This window comes from Lates calcarifer, linkage group LG24, assembly GCF_001640805.2.
Source record: "Lates calcarifer isolate ASB-BC8 linkage group LG24, TLL_Latcal_v3, whole genome shotgun sequence".
NCBI lineage: Eukaryota > Metazoa > Chordata > Actinopteri > Centropomidae > Lates > Lates calcarifer.
In genome coordinates, this window is record NC_066856.1 from 7,963,516 (window position 1) to 7,984,718 (window position 21,203).

At 39.8% G+C, this 21,203-nt stretch overlaps 1 protein-coding gene across 1 annotated transcript in view; it reads left to right on the forward strand.

The window, feature by feature from the left end:
• Nucleotides 1-21,203, forward strand: part of ctnnd2a (catenin (cadherin-associated protein), delta 2a) — a 286,657-nt gene that overhangs the window by 137,991 nt on the left and 127,463 nt on the right. Inside the window, 9 exon segments of the mRNA XM_051067006.1 lie at nucleotides 4,149-4,183; nucleotides 4,630-4,734; nucleotides 8,598-8,770; nucleotides 13,436-13,490; nucleotides 14,069-14,285; nucleotides 14,683-14,800; nucleotides 15,360-15,413; nucleotides 15,415-15,493; nucleotides 19,973-20,146. Coding sequence (XP_050922963.1) covers nucleotides 4,149-4,183; nucleotides 4,630-4,734; nucleotides 8,598-8,770; nucleotides 13,436-13,490; nucleotides 14,069-14,285; nucleotides 14,683-14,800; nucleotides 15,360-15,413; nucleotides 15,415-15,493; nucleotides 19,973-20,146 — 1,010 coding nt within the window.

Genomic DNA, 21,203 nt, shown 5'->3' on the forward strand with positions numbered 1-21,203 from the left:
TGTGTGCACAAGTAATAAACAAATAATCAAAAGCTCATTAAAATTTGCTCTGTGCAAGATTTGTAGCTGAGTGCCATATACCTGTGGAGTGTGTGCAAGCAGTGGATGTGTGCATGTGTGTTTGCTTGCTGAGCGTACATACACATGCCCATTTTCACGCCGACATTCCTTATCAGGACAGGCAAGTGTTCTTAAGTGCTGCTATCTGTGAAAGGGGGCAGCTGGAGAATTTGAGCAGAACCTTGTGTGACCGTGTGTAACTCTTTCAGAGTAATGCTCTCCAAGCAAAGGACTAATAACTTGTGAAGGATGTGGCTGCTGGGATTCCTGCCTAGATGGCTTCATACTTTTACCACAAGCACAACATGTTTACCTGTTTATCTGCACTTTTGTACCCATTAACAAAATATTTCCAATACAGGAAAGCACTTAGAAGAGATATATCAAGTGCATACACACATATATATGCATGTTTGTACACATGCATTCTTATTGTTCAGTGTGTGAATGTGATTTCAGTGTGATGGCATTTAAATTAATCTCTCATCTGTGAAGCATATCTGTCACTACAGGCCAACACCAGAAACTTTTCTCATTTGCTTTTAAGCCTTGGTTTTGAATACATTAGTAATACTTTAAGTACATCAGTGAATGCTAAGTAGAGTGTGTGGGTATGCATTTATGTGGATTTCACTGGGAACAGTAGAGGACGCTGTCTATTGATATAAGCTGTATGGCGGCTAAGAGTGAAGTGCCGAATTTAAAATGTCTCTTTAATACAGGCTCACTGTTAAAAAGGATGCACTGCCTCGCTGGGTGTAGTGTTGTGGCATTGCAGGCGAGAGTGTGCAGTGTTGTGGAATAATGCTTATTAAACCTCCCTCTCTCCTGTCTGTCAGCTCATGCAAAGTTTTCTTTCCCTGTCTTGTCTCTCTGTCTACATTTTAACGCAGTGACAAAGTGTTTACAATGTTTACTACTGTTACCCAGTTAGAGAGAGTGTGTGTGTGTGTGTCTGTAATACCATTTTCACCTACTGTAGGCTGCAGCACTCTCTCTCTGCATGAGCCAGATTTAGATTTTGCTTCCAAAGCAATCAGTTCACCTATGATAAGGACTGGCTTTCAAGAATCAGAACTTCATTTTTTTTTTTTTTTAGATGTGATTACACATATGAACACTGACTTAATATTAACTTAAAACACTAATGAGCTGGCATTTACAAATCTGTCATTAGTGATTCAGCAATCCAGAGTCCATCAGACATAGTTACATATTTCTGCCTTTTTCTTTCTTTCAACTTCCACTACTAATACTGTCCCAGAATCAGCTGTTGCTAGAATGCAAAGCAAGTGTAAAATAGAGGATGGTGCTGATGAAGAATCAATACCTGGAATCAAAAGGCAGAATTAAACCAAGTAAACCTAATGAATATCAAACGTTATCTGTAATAGAGGGACCGTGACCGGCCCATGGCAGGGAACTTGCTGTCCTAGAGCAGAAAAGCAATGGTCAGCCTTAGGAGTATTTATTTTAACCTTTTGTGTCAAGCAAAGATTTGTTCAGCATAATCCTAATTCATATTCAGAAGGTTAAAAAATTCACAAAAGGAAGCTACTCCATGCAGTTACACCTGTTTAACATTCACCACTGAGGAGAAACTTAGGATTAATTGCCTTATATTAAATATCTCTACTGGTCAAGCATTTGGCAAAGGCAGTTTGGTTAAAAACCCACATTTCTGAACTTCAGGCTGTTGCTGCTGCCACAATGATGGTGTTTCATTGACCTAGCAAGCTGCAAAGATTTTATTTCTTTTATTTTATTATTATCCTCCATTTCAACTGACTTTTTCTGACATCAGCCAGTCCCAGCAAGCAGAGTAATTGTCAAGTTTAAACACAGGCCATTGGAATGTAGTCCTTTCATTACAAACAGGAACATACGATATGGAGACATTTCTGCCACTGAGCTGTTGGCTTTATTATACTAACTCTACAATGACTTATTTTCACAAAGCATTACATTTCATTGCATAGTTTTCACTCTGCAAAATTGATGAAATAAAAAGAAACATGCAGTGTGCTAACCAAGTGATAAAGTTTAGAGTAAGTGGGTGGATAGCTGGAAAAAAAAATATGATAGCCTGTAAAAATCATTAGTCTTTAAAGTAGTCGCAATACACTAAAAGTAGATACAGTTAATTCAAGTGGATTTACCCATTCAACATATTCTCCCACACTACTGTGATTTGATGATTAGGTGATTATATTTCTGCTTAAGTAATTTGTAACTGATCTGACTTTTCCTGTATTCACGCTCATTCCTTGTTTAGTGCTGCACTAGTGCATCGCAGTGATTAGCAGTTACATAACAATTACTTTCAACTAAAAGGAAATGCAGGACAAGCTGTATCCCGAGGGCAAGACAGAAAACTATAGGCGAAAAGTTAATATTGGTTCTTGCAAGTATTTGGTTACAAAGTAGAAAGCTGCAGTTTTTCTTTCTTTCATTAACATCTGAAACTGTATTTGTGGCCTGCTTTTGCTGATGAAGGTATGAACAATAGCAATATTCAGCAGAGTGAAAGAACACACAGGGCAGACATTCCCAACCAGCTGCTGTCACAGTCTTACAGTTCACATTTGCTGTCTTTTTAATGCTCAACAGTTGGTATTAGGTGAAGCATAAATGAAACATGTTCTGCCTTCCAAGTGCAAACAATGAGCCCTGTTGATCTGTAAGCTCTGTAAGTTTAACTATCAAATCAAATTGGTACATTTAGGTTACAGATGGTTATGGTTTGGTTTGGACCGTGATTGTGGTGTGACAGTTTCCACGAGCTTAATAATTTATAGCCGAAGTGAAATGTCAGAGGCTCGTAAGTGTTACTGAAGCACCCATCTGTTCGGCCCACATGAACTCTGACCTCTGGTATGGTCGTCACACCTCAGAACCAGCTGTCCTGTCAGCAGCATAGGTCCAGAGGTTCTGTAAGGACAGCAGACGGCCAAACTGTCGAACAGGCTGACTGGTATCAGGCGTCTATTGAGAAAAAAAAAAAAAAATCAGTCAGGTTCAAGTAACAAAGTTAACAAACTTTACTTCTAAATAACAAATTTAATTTCCCTTCTTCTTTGTTTGTTATTCTTCTCAACCTTAATGGCTGGGCTGTTTATAGCCACCATATTGCCACATAGCTATGATTGGCTTTTCCTTCACAGCCTCTCCCTTTGCCTGGTTCCATGACAAAGTATTAACCACTGCATGTGTTCCAAGACAATGACGCTCCAGAAATAGTCTATTGTGTTTAACATCAAAACTGTTTCAACCAGTCCAATCACTCTATGAGAGCTACTTAGAAAATGCCCATCTCTGGAAGGCCAATACCGTCTCAGCCAACCAGACAAATAGATAAACACTTGTAAATGTATTCACTCATTCTCATATACCTCCACAAACTTGTACACACATGAGGGCACACAAGCACTTCAGACACATATTGTACAATGACACCCAAGGCGCACATGCACACACTTTGACAGACATTCAATTAGAAAGTCAGCTATGTGGAATACCAAGCAGTCTTAATGGGATGAAAGCAGAAACAAGCCAAGTAGCCCAGACAGCCAGTCTAATGGTGTAGATGAAGTTAGATGAAAGAGTCTATATGTATCAGTTAGTCTGTCCGTGTCTGTATTGATCACACAGCTGGCGGCTCAATACTCGTCTTTAACTTTCTCTTTCTGCCTGTCTGTTTCCTTCTGCCTCTCTTTGTCTTTTTCTCCATGTTCAACCCCCCATCAATCACCAATCAATTGACAGTGAACAAGAGAATAGAAAAGAAGTCTTGTTTGTGTGTGTGTGTGTGTGTGTGTGTGTGTGTGTGTGTCTAGTGTGACTGGTGTGTGTGTGTGTGCATGTGTAGTTATGTGTGCGTCTACAACACTATCCATATGAGAATTGAAAAAAAAAAAAAAAGACTTACCTGAGTGCACAGGATTTCACTCTGTAAAATGCTACATGTAAAGCATTTTGAAAGCAATCTGCCGTTGATTTAAAAATGTGGCTGCTATTGTGCAACTTTCTTGTATGTTATTGTTGTTGTTCCCTCTGTTACTCTTATTTACTACATCATTCTTTTGCAGTTCGACAGATGAGCAATTTCGCTGGAATGCTCAAGGTAAAGTTCACTGTGAATATTTGTACGAACACGTGCACATATTGTTCAGCCATGCATGTAAAGGTTGCATGAATTGACCACAAACCTTTTTTCATTACAGTTTTTTTAAAGGTTTTAAAGGTTCCATTCATATTTAAACACACAAATATACACATAAATTCTCAGATTTACTTACACACACTTGGCATACAATTGACTCCACTTTTTGAACAGCTTCATTTTCAGTCAGGCAGCTCCCAGGGAAGACTTACCAGGGTCCTTTCCAGCATATAATCAAAATGTCTTACAGCTCATAACCAAGACATAATGTGTAGAGTTTTATGGACTGTGAGAGTAGAGAATTGAAGTTGCAGTCCAGAGAGATCTCATTCATCTCTCTGGCTCCTTCCCTCATTTTCTATCCGCTGTCTTTTTCTGTTTCTCATTGCTCTTTTTGTCTTCCGCAGCGGATGGACAGAAGGATATTGAGGATGAGTTGACCACAGGTTTGGAGTTGGTGGATTCCTGCATTCGCTCCCTTCAGGAATCAGGAATACTTGACAGTGGAGAACGTAAGTGTACTTATCAATACCAATGTGTGTGTGTTTGTTTGTGTATATGTGTGTGTGTTTGTATCTGGGGAGGGCAAGAGGGATACAACCCAATAATCCCAAGTGTCTATTTAAATTCCAATTATTTCAATCCATTTTGTGCTATTGACCTGACTCAGAGCAAAGCGGAACTGTTACCCAAACAAAAGTCAATTTCAGTCCAAGAGCATAAAAGAACAAACTAAATTTCATTCTAATTTTTGTGTTTATTTACATTTGCTCTTGAAGAATTTCATTTGTAGAGGGGAAATTAGATTTTTCAGCACTTTGTTAACACATGATAGATCAAAATCAAGGTCTGTTTAAGTCTAGCACTCACTTCAGTAGGTGTAAACAAACCTGTGACTGCTTCAAAAGAAATATAAATCTAATTTTGATTGTCACGCACAGTCACTGTTTAAAAGGATTCACTCTTTTATGGAGGGGGGAAAGAATCCAGACAATCTTAATAAAAACCACACCTGTGGTAGGTTTAAATAGAAAAGGAGCACAGTGTGTATTGTTGGGTAGCTATTTTTGTACAGCTGAAAGAAAAGGAGAAAATGTACTCTTATTAGTCCCTTAGGCCATTAGATATCTGGCCTAAGTGCAGCAATTCCTTGTGTTAATATTGAGTTCTCGCTCAGATTTCATTTCTACTTACAGTAAGCAAGTAGAGTCGAGGAAGGATTTTGTTCCAGACTCATTACGTAAATAGTTAGATGAAGTAGGAGGACTGTGATTATAGCCCTTACTGTGTAAAGCAGATTTTATAACTAGAATTGTTGTCCTATGAGAAGATGAATATGCTATTGCTCTTTTCATGAGCAGAGAGAGAGACAACACACAAACAGTCAAACACACCATACTTTTTTTCCTTGATTTGTACAGACAGCTGCCCAGTTCCAAGCAGCTTTTCCATCTTGCGGGCCTTAGATTCTGATAAACAAATTCAAACAATGATTGAGAGGACCATGTAGGAGGTCTCACTAAATGTGCTTGGCATTTTCTTTGCAGGTCATTGGTTTTGGAACACTGCATTCCCATTTCACTTATTGTCTGCTGACCTTTTTGATAGTTGATATTGCTGTAATGGATGGCATTTTAAGAGCTTACTCTGTACGTGTCACTCCGCACATTTCTATGTGTAATTTCTGGCACCACTAGAATGGGCTGTCCAGTGTGGAGCACCTACGTAATATTTGTGCATGCACACACAAACACACACTATATAGCACACACACACCAGCTTATACAAGGCTTAGTAATCTTGAGTTGTGTATGTACGATAGTGAAAAAGCTGGACAGGATAAAAAAGCTGGTTTGGACTATTTAGCTCAAAATTGCCGTTGCTGGTTTGCGTTGATAAGAGGCAGGTTGCATGTTTAAGCACATGCAGAACAGTGGGGAGACATGTCAGATAATTTGATTCTTATCTTGTTTGTAGGGAGTCCCTGAGTCCCTGTCCCTCTTGCTTTATCTGTGTCCAAATAGATGGCACTTTTATTGCGGGCAGTCTTATTGTGGTGCGCTCCGCACCCAGCTGTTTTTCCTATTTTGCAAATGGGCTTCTACCAAAAGCATCACTATGTGTGGGTGCAGATAAATTCTGCATAGCTTTGTGTGTGTATTGTGTGCGTGTGTGTGTGTGTGTATTTGCCCCCCAAAAGTAAGCACTGCAAATAATGAAGTGTTGAATACACAAAATAGTGACATGTCGCTGTCTTCAGTGAAAGGTTGCACAAAACAGGGAGGCTTTTTGCTTTCAGCTGATACTGTAGTTGGTTAGGCGTCACTGCAGAGCTGCACAAACATTTAGACACATGAATAACTTTAGAGACACACACAAACTTTAAAAGCTAATGTCATGAAATGAAATTCACTTCACAAAGTAATTACTGTGAGGCTTTTGTGTATTGTGCTATTGTAAAACCAGCCTTTTTAAAGATATAACCCCTGTGTGTTTATGTTTGGTATGTGTGTGTGTGGGTGTGAGAGAGAGCATTTCATAGACTGAGTAAAAATATGATGTTATAATTTTACTGAGCTGCTGAAAAATTCATCTTTTTTCATGTGAGAATGGAGACTCTGTGAGAGCCAATAGAGACATGAAAGGACTTAAAGCCCTGTGTTTTACATTTCACCCCCTCACACATACACACAAACAGTGCACACACACTTACTTACGGCATTTGCCTGTACATACATACTATCACACATGCACAAACGCATGAATTCCTAAATACGCTTAAAGTATGTCTCAACTGACCAAACTAATGACTCTCCTATCATCTGACCATCCAGCACAAACACACTTTACTTCACACACTGAGACAAACATATACAGTGCACACAATGTAACAACACCAACGCTGAGTGATGATGAGTTTGGGAGCTCCCACTCAGTCTGCGTAACACAAAGTGCTGTTTAATAATTCATAAAAAGCAAGGGATAAATCGAGATGAGAAAGACAAGTCTTTTGTGAAGACGAGAAGCAGAAGAGTTGGTCTTGGTTCACAGTGCACAGACTCTCAGAGAGAAAGGGATTTTGGGGGAAGAGAGAGATAGAGGGAGAGAGATAGAGAGCAAGCAAATAGATATGGAAGAAGAATAATAAGGGGTCTTCATCATTTTGGGTAAGAAACCAACATGCAGTGAGTTCTGGGGGAGGTACTTAATGTAGGACATATCGATGATATTTAGACATTGGGAAAGTAAGGAAAAGAGAGAGTTTGGCTTCCTTACTCTACAACCTATGATTGCATACATTTTACATAATTGAAATTTGTATTCAGAAAGGGAGTGAGGGTAAAAATAGCAACTTAATGAAATATGTATACACTGCTGAGTGAACAGGTCACGGACCTAACTGCTCTTCAATGAATCCAAACCACACACATAAACACACATACAGATAACCTGTACACACACCACTGACTACTGAGTAGTTTGTCACAGTTCCCTTCAGCTGACTTCATCGCTTCATACACAGTTTAGAAGATAGTCCATCCTAAAAACTACCTTATGATGTTCTCATTCCCAATCAATACAAGCTTTATGTGCTCAGCGTGGAAATCAGAGAGAGGGGATTATTATTTGGTGTCACAGCAGCATCTGTGTCAGGTGGTAGCAGTGATACTGCTCCTTAACTGGGAGGTTGAGATTGCTATATGTGTGTGTGTGTGTGTGTGTGTGTGTGTGGTGTGGTATTGCAGCCATACTCATCATTGAAAAAAGCATACTTGGTTTATATCGTTCTCTACATTAACACTTTAGTGGTGCTTAGGCTGTTAAAGTGTACAGAAGGGGAATTGAGTGTACTTTAGCCTGTGGGGTGTATGGCGCCACATTCCGATATCCTGCAAAGCAACATAAATGACTTATATCTTATGCAAGGGGTCAAGTGACGTTTTGTTCAAGACAGCAGTACAAGGTGAGAATTAACGTGTTTGGGGAGGTAAAGTTTCAAGTTGTTAGGTGTTCCATCTATTACAACTTTCTTATTTTCAGCCCTCCTCCTCCCATCCTCTTCATCTCCCTGCTCCTCCTCCTCCTCCCATTCTCTGTGTTCCTCTGTTTCTCTTTCCCTCTGCTAATAAATTATGTATGCCATCTCCAACTCACGGAGTGCTGCACTGCTGCACTATCTGCTCTAAATTGCTGCTCTCTCTCTCTTCCCCATTTCACTCTTCGCCTCTCAATCTCTCCCCTTCACGCCCCCTCTCTTTCTCACTCTTAATCTCTCTCTCCTCACTCTCTCCTCTCTCTCTCTCCACACACACACAAACTCAACTCAACCCCCACCTACCACCCGACCATACACCACTTCTGTCTCTATCGGTAGGACCGGCTCTTCTTTCCCAGAGTTCCTTGCAGCTCAACTCCACCCCGGAGGCTTCGCTCCAGTACTCTGCCAGCTACCATAGCAACCAGACCCTCGCCCTTAGCGACAACATCTCCGCAGCAACTCCTCAGCGCAGCGGGCAGGTTGGAGGAGCTGTGCACAGCTACAACCAGGTAGGAAATACTGCTGTACACAGATGATAATGAAGATGCTGGTGTTGATTATGATGAAACGACAGTCTTACAAAATTCTAATACTGGCCATTCGGATAAACTTTAGTCTCTTTTCTTAAAAACCATTTAGTTTCCTTTGTAGGCTGACTGTGAAGGTAACTCACCTGAAGTGAGTTCTCCACAATTTAAGCACAGTTGCATTGTACTTTTTGCACATTGAAGTCATGCAAATCTTTGGGGACCAGCAGTGTTTACAGTGTTAAGATAAACTCTATATGCTCATATATTTCATATCCCTTGCTGCTCTGATTTTCCATCACAGAATAAATGAACAGTACCCTCCACCCCACCCCCACCCCCTTGCATGGCTTCTTCAGCTACGTGTAACTCTGACTCTCATTGCTCTCACTGAATGTGGATTTGTTCGGCATTGCAGCTGAGTCTGTTGATCAGCGTATGAGTGCATATTTATATAGAATCCAATTTCATTTCATCCTTACTGAACTGGTTTAAGTTCAGTCACTACAACTGGCTTCTCAAGCATTCTGTAGCTTTTCGTCTGTGTTTTGTAGGTAGTTACAGAGTGGTTATGACAAATTCCTTGAAGCTGTTTAGAGGGAGACAGGTAATCAAATTCTCATAGGCCAAAATGAAGAGAAGATTAAATGCACAGAGAGATATCTCAGTGAATATCTTTTTTTTAAGGACTTGGGAAATAAAGCTAGAGACAAGACACATATTAATCACAGCAGTGTGCTGATGAAGAGAGAAACCCCACAGAATTACTTTCCAGCCTACAGGAGCCAATTATTTCCAATTTTCATGTCCTTAACATATCAGTGGTAATACATGTACTGTATACACGCACGCACACGTGTGTACTTTCAAACAGACACCCACACATCTGCTAAATCAGTGAGCAGCTGCAGTGTTGCAGTCAAAGATACTGCCAGTGTCTGGAGCAAATATTCTATTTTTAATGATGGATATGAATTGAAAGTAAGAGGAAATATTTCAGATCAATAATTATAAACATGATTATTCTTAACAACTCTTACAACTCTTTGAGGATATGTTTTATGTGTCTTTGCAAACACCTGCACATTTTTTTCAGCGGGGGTCCCAACTCCTAATTAAATGGGTGTTTGTTTTGTTTCCTGTTAGTTTGTCGTATGTTGTGTGTGAGTGCTGTGCTTGTACAAGTCTGTATGTATACGCATGTGTCTTTGCAAAAGGAGAAAGGTGAAGGAGGTGATATTTGTCTTTGTAAAGACTTTTATTAATTTCCACATCCACAGTCACACCAAAGCTTATTTTAAAGCTGGTTTCAGAGAAAGCACTCTTTCCTCACCTTAATAAATAAGAAACACAGGAGACAAAGACACATAGATAGAAAAACAGATAGAGAGATGTATAAATGAATGGACAGATAAAGCAAAAGGAATTTATATTCTTTCTGTAGTCAGAATTCTATAATATTCCTTGTCCTTGTATTGCAGTGTTCCTGTCCTCTTTTCCCTCCTCCCCTCTTCCTTCCCTTCCCGCTCTGCTCACCATCTCTGTCTATGTGATGTGTGTGTGTGTATTCTCCTCTCTGATGTTTTTGGCTTGTCAGTGTAATGGGGCCAGTGTTGTCAGCAGGGCTTGCTGCCCATGAATAGCTCCACGCATGCCAGTGCTGCTAGATAGGCAGGTGCAGTTTGCATACATGTCTAGTACACACATGTTTTTTTTTTTTTTTTTTTTAATTGTTGTGTTTGCAGATTTGTGCACCTGGGTGTCCATGTGTGTTTATGCACATGGGTGTGTTTTATTACACACTCTCTCAACCATGTGTATAGAGTGCATTTGTTTAATGGTTTCACAAGTGACTGTTTCAGACAGAGTGAGAGAGAGAAAATGAAAAGTCTAGCATGTTGCTGCTCCTCTGTAGGGTATTTATAACCCTGAGAGGCCCTGCTTTAATAATGCATGGATACATGGCACCTCAAACATCCCAGTGTTTTACTGGAGGAGAAAAGAAGCATCACTGTGAGATGACACAGTGAGAAAGTGAAAGTGCTCTCCCTCGCACAGCGTGTCAGGCTTTTTATCTATTAGTTAACTCAGCCAACAATTCATCTATACTCATAATTTATTTACCCTGCAAATCACCCATCCATCTACCCATCTATTCATCTGTCCATTCATCTATTCATTCCCCCACTCACTTCTTTATCGGTTTAAATTCCATCTCTGTCTCACTTTGCATCTTGATGACTGTAGCACATCTGCAGTGTTGTGACATAAACCATTAACAGGGTTCTTAAACTCTGTTTTGTGGCCTGCATCTCATCAGCCTTAGATCTCTCACTTGGCTTCATAACCTACTAAGCTAACACAGGGGACTTGTATAGAAGATTTTTATGGCGCACACTGTTTTAGATAGTGGCTCACACATTCCTATTAAAACTCTCTCTCAGGCTGTTTATAGACACTTTTAATAATCCACTCTCTAATAACTATTTATCCATGTGCACTCAAACAAACAGATCAAGTGACATTGTTTATGTAAAGCACTTACATGTGCACTTACCATGGTTCCTATTAACACCTCAAGCATTCTTTTTAAACACTGGAACAATTGCAGTAATCCATAGTAAGCTGTAGTTCTAGCTACAGGAAAGACTAGGATATGTTACCATGGATATTATGTAAAGTTATGGATATCAGTGATCACATTTTATACAGTTAATTTCTGCAGTCTGTAAATGTTCAATTGCAGCAGCAAGACTGAAGTTATTTACGAACATGGCATAAATCTAGGTAACCAGGATTTCTCATGAGTAGAGATTAAAAAATGAGTTGTACTTTTCCATCATGAAAGACAAATATTGTTGGTTGCTTGGGAGGAGTTTTGAAAGGAAACATCAAAATCATTATTTATTTATGGCTGTAGTCATAAAAGTGAGACTCCATCAGGTTTAACTTTTTCTATGTTGAGATCAGGGTGGATCTAGTGTATACGAGGAAATGCTAAAGAATATGTGTCAAGAACATGTATATACATATATATATGGAAGCACCATATCTTACTGTATACTATGCAATGCATTATATACCTGGTCCTTACTTGACAGATTTTCCATTCTTTGAGTCCTTATCTGAGTCTCCATGTCTCTGCTTCTTTGCCTGTTTGCTTCCACAAACTGTAAGTCAGATTTTTTTTTTAGAAAGAGACCACTAATCCACTCAGCCAGAGATAAAACAGTTTCCATGACCCCTGTGCAAACAAAGCAGCTGTGGAACCAGAGGCTTGTCTTCAGTAGACATGCTTTTTCTCATCACAAAACAGGAAAATATAACCAGAGACTGCAATTGAGAACATAATAGGAGATTGCGTGCCTGTGTATGTTGCTATATTTATCTAGGGAAGGTGTGCTGAGCAGGCATGCGTTTTTTGTTTTTTTTTCCTACCAGTATAGTTCACAGTTGTACAGCTGCAAACATTCACACCTGGATTCTGTTATGTGCAAATGTAGCCTCTTAACATAACTCCAGATTGTTTATATGTGTGTACAAGTGTATACACATGTATTTGAGTGTTTGTGCAATGATGATAGGTGTAATAGGTACAGATTCAAACATATGAATAGCAGACAAACGTGGCTTTAAACATGACTGCACACGTCATGTGTAGATATTAAAACAATGCAAATGTATAAAATATAAAGATGTATATGATAATGGATTGTTTAATGCTGTAAATCAAAGGTTTGTGTGTAACCACTGTATATGCAGTGATGACAGTGCGCCAAGGTGACTCAGTGACTGTGTGCCTGCGTAATGTCATCCTTACACAATTGCAGCCGTATAAGTCTCGTAATAATGTATTTGAATCACCTTTACATCATCATCATAAGGGTATATGAGGCACAGTGGAGCACTGGCATATGCTCCCCCTGTCTCTGGAGACTAAGCAGAATATATTTGGATAGAGCAGCATGTGATGTGTGATTAAAAGGCTTCTCACACTTTGCCTCACGGACTGGCACCTGACTTTTTGTCTGTAAGGAATTCATTACATTGCCTCCAAAGCTGTAGGTATCACGACAGCAGTTGAGCATAAATTTGTTAAATTGTCCTTGTTTGAATTTGGCTCAAAATGAAGACAACACTGCTGACTTACATTATATGCTGCTCATAGATTATTTTAGCATACAACAGATTTAAAAAATTTTGAATTTCAGGCTTCATGTGACAACAGATAATAGCGATTAAGACGTGAATATAATATGAATTGTGTAATCCTTTCCTCGATTTTTAGTAGGTGGTGCAACAAGGATTTATGAGAAATTATCTCCGTCAGCTGAGCTCTGAGGACTCCATGGTCTGCTTCTATGAGTCTGTTTGAATCACCCCTCTGTTTTCTGTAGGGACTTCATTACTAGCTGCTCTAGGTTCATTTGGGATCCTCAAAGGCTTGACTGAACTCATTGTGCATAAAAGTTTTTGATGGCCACTACTCTTTATTCTCTTTTATCCCATTTTTCTGAACTCTCCCTCTCCCTTCCCCCTCCTCACAACTTCTCCCTCCCCCAATTATCACTCCTTCTATTTGTCCCTTCTCCCCTGTCATGGCTCTTCTTCCCTCACTTGCTCTGTGTTCCCCCTACATCCCCTTAGGTGACATCAAGTCGTGCAGCCCAGCAACAACAATCACAAACTGGGGCAGGATCAGGTAAGAACTCACCTCTCCAGCTCTCCTTTACTCTTCTCTGTCTCTTTTCACGGAGATGCATTTTCTTTATAATAAATTAAGCTGACATAGCATGAAGCTCTGTGGATACACTGAGATGACATTTGGAGACACTGACAGACATGCATGAGAATTGGAATAAAAACGTTGCTAGTCGTAGAATATTTTCAGAGCCTGCAGAATGTGTAATTTTCTCAAATGTTAGTATTATTCTTCCATAATTTATAAACAAGCTAAATTAACTGCCATTGCTGGAACCTCTTGTTATTGACACTGACTATTGCATGCTGGACACTCACAATACAGAACATATATATTACATATGCATTTAAAAAAATTTAAAAAAGCCTTGGCTATGGCTTGAAAAACATAAGAGCAGGCCATGCAGTTAAATTCACCTTTATTCATTTTGACCTCATTGACTGCCCTGAAACATATTTTTTTATTCCTGTTATCAACCCATTATAAAATATCAGGCTTTTGTGCCATGACCTGCCTCTATCTGTACTCATTCTTCTGCCTCCCATGTTGATTTTTCTCTTCCTTCCCTTGTTCTCTAGGTATCTACTACTCCAGCTCCACATTGCCTGCCCAGCGTGTCAGTTCCCCTCTGTCTGGAGGAGGAGGTGGCCAAGGGTCCGGTTCTCCTAGTAAGCTCCAACGCCTTGGATCATCCTCTGATACACCAGGGTATTCTACCACTCAGCGCCTGCCTTCTTCTTCCTCCTCCTCTCCCAGCAAGCAGTCTTCTGCTAATCGACTGGCCAAGTCATACAGGTAGAGAGCCATAGTGACTGTGACACAAATATTGATTTTGACATATTGCTGTTGACACTGATGTGTAATAGCGCCTAGCGGTGTTTCAAGGTGGATAAAGGGGATGAAATTTGAAAGAATTACTGTATTTAACACATCAGTATCACATTATCACATCATTGATAGGTTTTATATGATTTGAGAGAAAAAGTATATCTGTGACTGTATGCTACAATAGAATAGAATGGGAAAGGAAAACTGTCTATGCCAGCATGTGGTGTATATAAATTTCATACACATTTCAGACATGACAGAGGAAGCATACGACTGCAACAACTTTTATGTATGAAATGGATTTAATCATTTGAAGTCATTATTTCTTAGACAAATTATGTTACTTTTCTAATTTGTCTTCCAGCACTACAGTTGCTGTGACAACAGCAGGAGGGGGTGGGTCTCCCCTGAGGGTGGCATCTCCACCCAACTCTACAGCAGCAGGGGGAGGGGCCAGCTCATCATCGTCCCCTCTTCACCAGGTACAGAATGTTACAGAGTGTGTCAACATAGTATTAAATATGAATGTTTTAATGTGAAGCAAACATTCAGATTGTACTAGAAGTGTGATTTGTTACAAACACTGATATCAATATAAGAATTGCCAAATAACTGAATTATTTCTTACACTTACGTAATTTGACAGTGGCTATTATGTGTGTCATTTTTGATTTTTTCATTTTTAAATGGTCAGTCTTTTCAAATATCAGTATAAAAAATTCCTTTGCATACATTGATCATTCTGCATCTTACCTAAATCCTGATTTCTTAGGTAAATTAGTTGGATGCTTATATCCAATATGTCACACTGTACAATGAGAAGTCTTTTTGGACGTGGTTTACATTTGCAAGTCAATTTTACAAAAGTTTCTCATTTGGATATAGACACAAGCATAATTTGAAAACTCTTTTCTGAACCACACAAATCTGTGTAACAGGCTGTTACATGTTTGGTTGCCAGCACATTGTAATATAGAATGAAATAATTGCACCTGTATGTTGATGCCAACCTGAAAAAAACAACAACTTTTGTCTTTGCAGATGAGTTCAGGCATAGGGAGCTATGCCACTCTGTCTCCCAAAAAGGCTGGCATCTCACCACGCTTCTGACCAGTACAAGATCTCCCACGAGCTCTACGCTACTGCCACACTGCAGAGACCTGGCAGTCTGGCAGGTGGGAGTTCACACACTCATTGCAGTTTCACATGCACATAAACCCAAACAAATGTGTAACTCCTCTTGAACCAACCACCTGTTAGTTGAAAGGGGATGCAAGGAAATATTTTGCAATATCAGTACATCTTTGAGTGTGCCTGTTGTTGATCCAACATTTAGTGTCAGTGAAGCATTTATACTATGGGGAGGGACCCTGTATTACATTAGACTGCACCTCACTGCCATTCCAAGAAATGCCAAGTGCCGCATTCAAGTCTATTGAATTAGCCTCTCTTAGAATGAGCACATCAATGTGTTGTTGTCTGTGTGTAAGGGTTATCTGATCTACATCACAGCAATTGTGCATACTTAAAGAGAGATGAATTATGAGCTGTTGATGAACAGGTCTTTTGTGACTACCAGATAAAAACCTGCTTTAAGAAGATTAAAACGATTCTGATTCTAATTGTGTCCTTGAATGAGATCTACTTACTGGGTCTGGGAACTGAATGTATTAGAATGACACTGGTCTTAGTCCAGATAGAATTCAGGCACAGAGACTTTTATTTGCCTTTGCAGTTGCATTGACTAGTTAATGGCTTTCTCTCTTGACTCTACAAAATTGAGCTGGCTGAATGTCAAACCCAAAATGAAAATGTGTTGTGCCAACTGTTTATAGTCCATAGTAGGTTAGTGCTAAATTTTATTTGAGGTTGGCTGTTTGTGCCTATTTGAATTAAATAGTGTTGATAGTCCACTGTATCAATGACTTTAAGTGCTATTGAGACTAAAAGTAGTTTTAGATAGCTGCATTATTTCCTGTCCTGTGCTTTGAAGCATGAGAGGTATCTTCATATAATAGTAAACACTGAAATTCTTTTGTGAAGTTATTTTTAGGGCTTTTTTTTAAGGATTTGGAAATGTTTCATCTTCATCTACTTTGTTTTCTTCTTCTTCCTTTTAAATGTATTTATGGACAGTTTGTGATTTTGTAAATTATATAGTGAATGTCACCATCATTTTGTGTGCCATGAATGGACACTTAGACTGAGCCCTAGTAAAAGCCAAATGAGTCGCTCTATTGAGTGATTTCATGTTTTTCTGCGACAGAAAAGAAATATTCGACAAGATTAATATTGATTAAACCAGACAGCAGTGTTTTGAAGCTCCGGGGTAAGTCTAATTGATAGTCCTTCAAACTTGGAGCTATATGAAGAACGTGACCTTCATGCTTTATTCTGGGGGCATAACTCTGATCTTGAAGCAATGCCTGGGGTGTCATCTCTCCTGAAGACTTTAAATGAAGTAGAAAAGAAAGGACCGAGCAGGAATGAGTCCCAGTGGAAGAGAGATCTCAGACTGTCACTATAATTAGCAGACCTGGGTCATATGATTATGAGCTTGGGCTACCACACTGTGGTTGATTGTATCAGGATAAATCCATCCTGGAAATGTAGGAAATATGCTTTCAAATACTTAACTGTAATTGTGTGTCATTTTCTGCTACTTGCCATGTTTCCAAAATCTGACATAGAATTATTTCTAGCTCCTCCTGGTTAGAGTTTTGCTTATTCCCAGTGGGTGACATCCTGCTGGAAAAAGCACAGTAGTTTATGTGAGTAGCCTGTTTGAAGAGGTACTTAGCACCTACTCTACGGTGAAGTTAAACTGCATGAAACAGAAATGATCTAAAAAAAGACATCCCCTCCATGCTCTCTCTGCACGAAAGGCCTGAGTGACACAGTCCATTGTGTATAAATATTGCCATAGTGACACAATAGATTAATACTCAGCTGTAAATAAAATTTAGATATGGTCTGATATATGGAGTCTGAGCATCATTGGCACTGACACTGACTGGTGGTTGACATTGGAGCCGCAGGCATAGCAGTGATCCCTTGGATATTTAAATATATGGTGTTTTTCTATTTGTGATTTGACTGGCCTGATCATTTTGATATTCAGTCATAACCCGACAGGCAAAAATCCCACCCTATCCTGCTGAAACTACAGTAGGTGCATGTTTACATATGAGAGAGCAAAGAATGGAAATGGTTACCGGCTGTGTTTTTATTCTGATATTTTCTTTTTTTTTTTTTTTTTTTGTTTTTACTGTAGATGTAGGCAATATTTAGTTTTCTTTCCTTTTAACTACACACTGTGAAACATCAAGGGACCAGTGTTGATTTTTTTTTTTTACACATTTTGTTATCCTGTTTAAATATTTCATTGTATGAAACGTCATAGGAGGGCATCTCTCTCTTTTTTTTCTCTCTGCGTCATTCTGTCTTTCCTTCTTTACGTTCGCTCTCCCTTTGAAAGAAGGAGGTCAGTGCTTCCACGAGTGGGCCCCTGTGAGTCAAAAAGATAAATGAATAAAGAAATAAAACCGACTCACCAAGACTTCAAAGACAAAAGGCATGGGAGGAAGAGAGAGTGTTGGGATGAGTCATGCCGTTAATGGGTGTGTCCGTGACTCTAATTATCAGTCCTTCATGCATATTCTGACCATCAGCTGTCTCTTTCTTGCCTCTTTTTTCTACCTGTCTCTGATTTCACCTCATTTCATCTAAGCTCAATCTGCACTGTGAGGTCCAAATTTTAAGCTACCTGCCCCTCCATTTCTGTAATTATTATTATGAATTAATTTCTCTCCATCTTCTTTATCTCTCTTTCTCACCCCCCTCAGTCTGATTCCTTATTTGTCTTTCTGCTTGCATTCTCTATCTGCTTACTGCCGGCTAGCAGGGTGTAACTGGGTGCATCTTACCTTTTTGTTGGCTAGGAGGGTAAACAGGCCAGCCAGTTAACCACACTGCTGAAAGGAGGACACAGTTGCATGGAACATAATAGCCTCTTTGCCACAGTAATGACAGGCATGATTAGACACTACCAGTGCTTTATCACTTGCCTTACTATAGCACAGGAGGTGCAGGCAGGCTCTTGTTCATACCCTGGACTGCTTGCATCATCTGAAGACTATTCAATGAAGAAGGTTTAGGGTAATAGGGTCCTGCTGTGTATTTCTGTTTGAGTATTCACTCTGATTCATCTTTAAAATACTCTCTTTGGCTTGTCAGTTAAGACAAGAAAAGACACTGGTACCAAGGTGCAACAAAAACTGCAGCATGGCTACAAGCTACTGCACATATTTGATCCAACTGAGATGGCTGAGTTCCACACATGCATTGATTTCTGATATGATCTGAAGGGTCGAGGGGTTTTTGACTGTGTCAAATTGATGGTGGATTACACACGGAAGTTTGAATCAGAGTCACAGAGTACTACACTTTTCCCCCTTCATCCGCTGGAAAATCCTTGGCACGCGACTAATGCGATATGATACGACATTAGCTCCACTGGACCATCTCTTTCTCTCCATCACTCATAGCTTTTTTTCAAAGTCTGCATATATGAGTATATGCACGTCTTTTCGCTTTATCTTCTGTCATGTCACCAAAGCCCTGCTGATTCGCTTTCATACTCCCTGAGTCTCCTCCTTTTCTCCTCTTTCCTAATTTTAATTTTGCTCTCTGTGTTTTCAGACGGAGGCCCTTGCCTTACATTTGTTCTGCTGTGTAATGAACAAATGCCTGCTGTCAGTGTCTTCCTTGCCCTGTGTCTGTGGGATTCCTGCCAAACACAGAGCAAGAGGGGGGACACTGCATCTCATTATTTTATAGCTGACGACCAGCAATGTGTTCCATGGAGATTAAAAAAAAAAGAAGAATGAAATACAGAGCCTCTCTTGCTCTTTTTTTCTCTCTCGGTCTCTCGATCTCTATTTCTTCCTATCTCATGTGTCACTATGTATGTCTCTCTTTATTTTTCTTTTTTTTCTTCTCCAGTTCTGTTTCGGTACATTTCTAACTCACCCTTTCTTCTACCAACCATGCAAACACACACATTTGCACGTGCACACACACACACACACATCAACCTTATCTGTCTACTATATAAATGGTGTGCTGTCTGTCACTTGGCACTTTGTAAAACTCAGAGTGAGAAAAGATGCAGGGTGAAAATGGACAGGTCTTCAAACAGAGGAGTCATATAGGCCTGCTTTTGTTGAGTGAGTTCTATTTGCCCTGCCTTTCTTTTTTTTTTCTCATCATCACTGTTAACATCTTTCGCCCTTCATCTCCACACCTGTTCCTTTTCATTTCCATCGTCTTTCTTGGGTACCCATGCACCTTCTGCCACATCTCCTTTGTACTTATTTAGTTCTTTTTCCTCTCTTCCTTTCACATTCTCTTCGCATTTTGCTTCACCCTCTCCATCCTGTGTAGTTTCTATCTCTCCCTTCCCATTCCACCTGAAATTGTACTTTATCTTACCTTCCTCCTTTCCTTTCATTGTTCTATACCTTCCTAAAATCCATCTCCTCTGTACCTCTTCTCCTTACTTCCTGTGCCTTGTCTTGTATTTGCCTCTCCTTCATCCTCTCTCCCTTTGTCCTCTTTACATCTTTTTTCTTCTTCCTCTCTCTTTTCTCCAGGCTCTCGTGGTTCCTACAGTAGTCAGCACAGTCAGGAGCCCCTTCGGCCCTTGGGGTCCCCAGAGCACCACATAGATCCCATCTATGAAGAACGTGTCTACCACAACAAGGGCCCTATGAGGAGCCTTAGCCAGAGCCAGGGGCCGGACACAGGCCCCTATCGTAACAACACCGGTAAGGCCCTTGCGGTATTTGTATAATAAGTTACAACTCATTAGCATTTTTATTCATGTGCTGTCTGTTTGTACACTAACCAAACTGAGTGTCTTAATTTGTGTCTTACTTTTTAGTAGTTTTAAACCTAAAACTTGTCTTGCAACTTCTCAGTATTTTAAATTGAAAACTTGGGCACACTCTTGAGTTCTTGAATATTTTACATAAACTGTGACAAACGCTCGCTCTCTTGCAGACACTGCAGACAGACAACAAAGATTATAGATTATGGATAAGATTTGGCTTCATGCAAACTCAGAGCTGGGGCAACATTTGTATGAGGAGACAAACAATGTGTTCAGTAGGAACTAAATTCAGTTACATCACTTTGTCATTCACTCAGCATGCGTTTACCTCATGCCACCCAGTTTCAGGTATGCATGATGTATAGATGCAACAGCGCCCACCAGGACTATTTATTTCCACACAAAGCCTGGGAGGTGTTTGGTGAAGTATGTTTCAAATAGCATATAACAAAGAGAATGTTCCTTTGTGCTGTATCCAGTCCTGCACATTTCCAACACCTGCATCCAACCAATGGAGAATACACGTAATAGGAAGTAAAGAATTTTATTATAGGAAAAGGAAACCAACCCGTTTTTCACTTAGAGGTACCCATTTTGTGTGCTTCATGTTTTTCCAATTCAGAATAAATCACACTGGGCACATTTTCGATCAAACTCACACAGTCAGACGCACTCATTCTCACCCGTTCTCCCTGTAACTTCATTGTTGCCAGCAATGTTTTTTTAATAGGGCCTCATTGAGCTTATCTCAATGTGGGTTTAGGTACGCCATGTTAATCCCATTACCGTATCATACCCACATGAAAACACCCAAGTCGGTCACGCCACATTCACAGCTCCCTCGATGTCATTAACCAGCCTAGCCTTAATAGCTATCATTAGCATTTGGGTCAGAATCATAGCAGTAAATATGCCACTCTAGACCAGCATTTGAGTTGATCAGTTTGACTCACTTGAAAGGAGTGAGAATTGCCTTTAAGCATGGAGCGTAG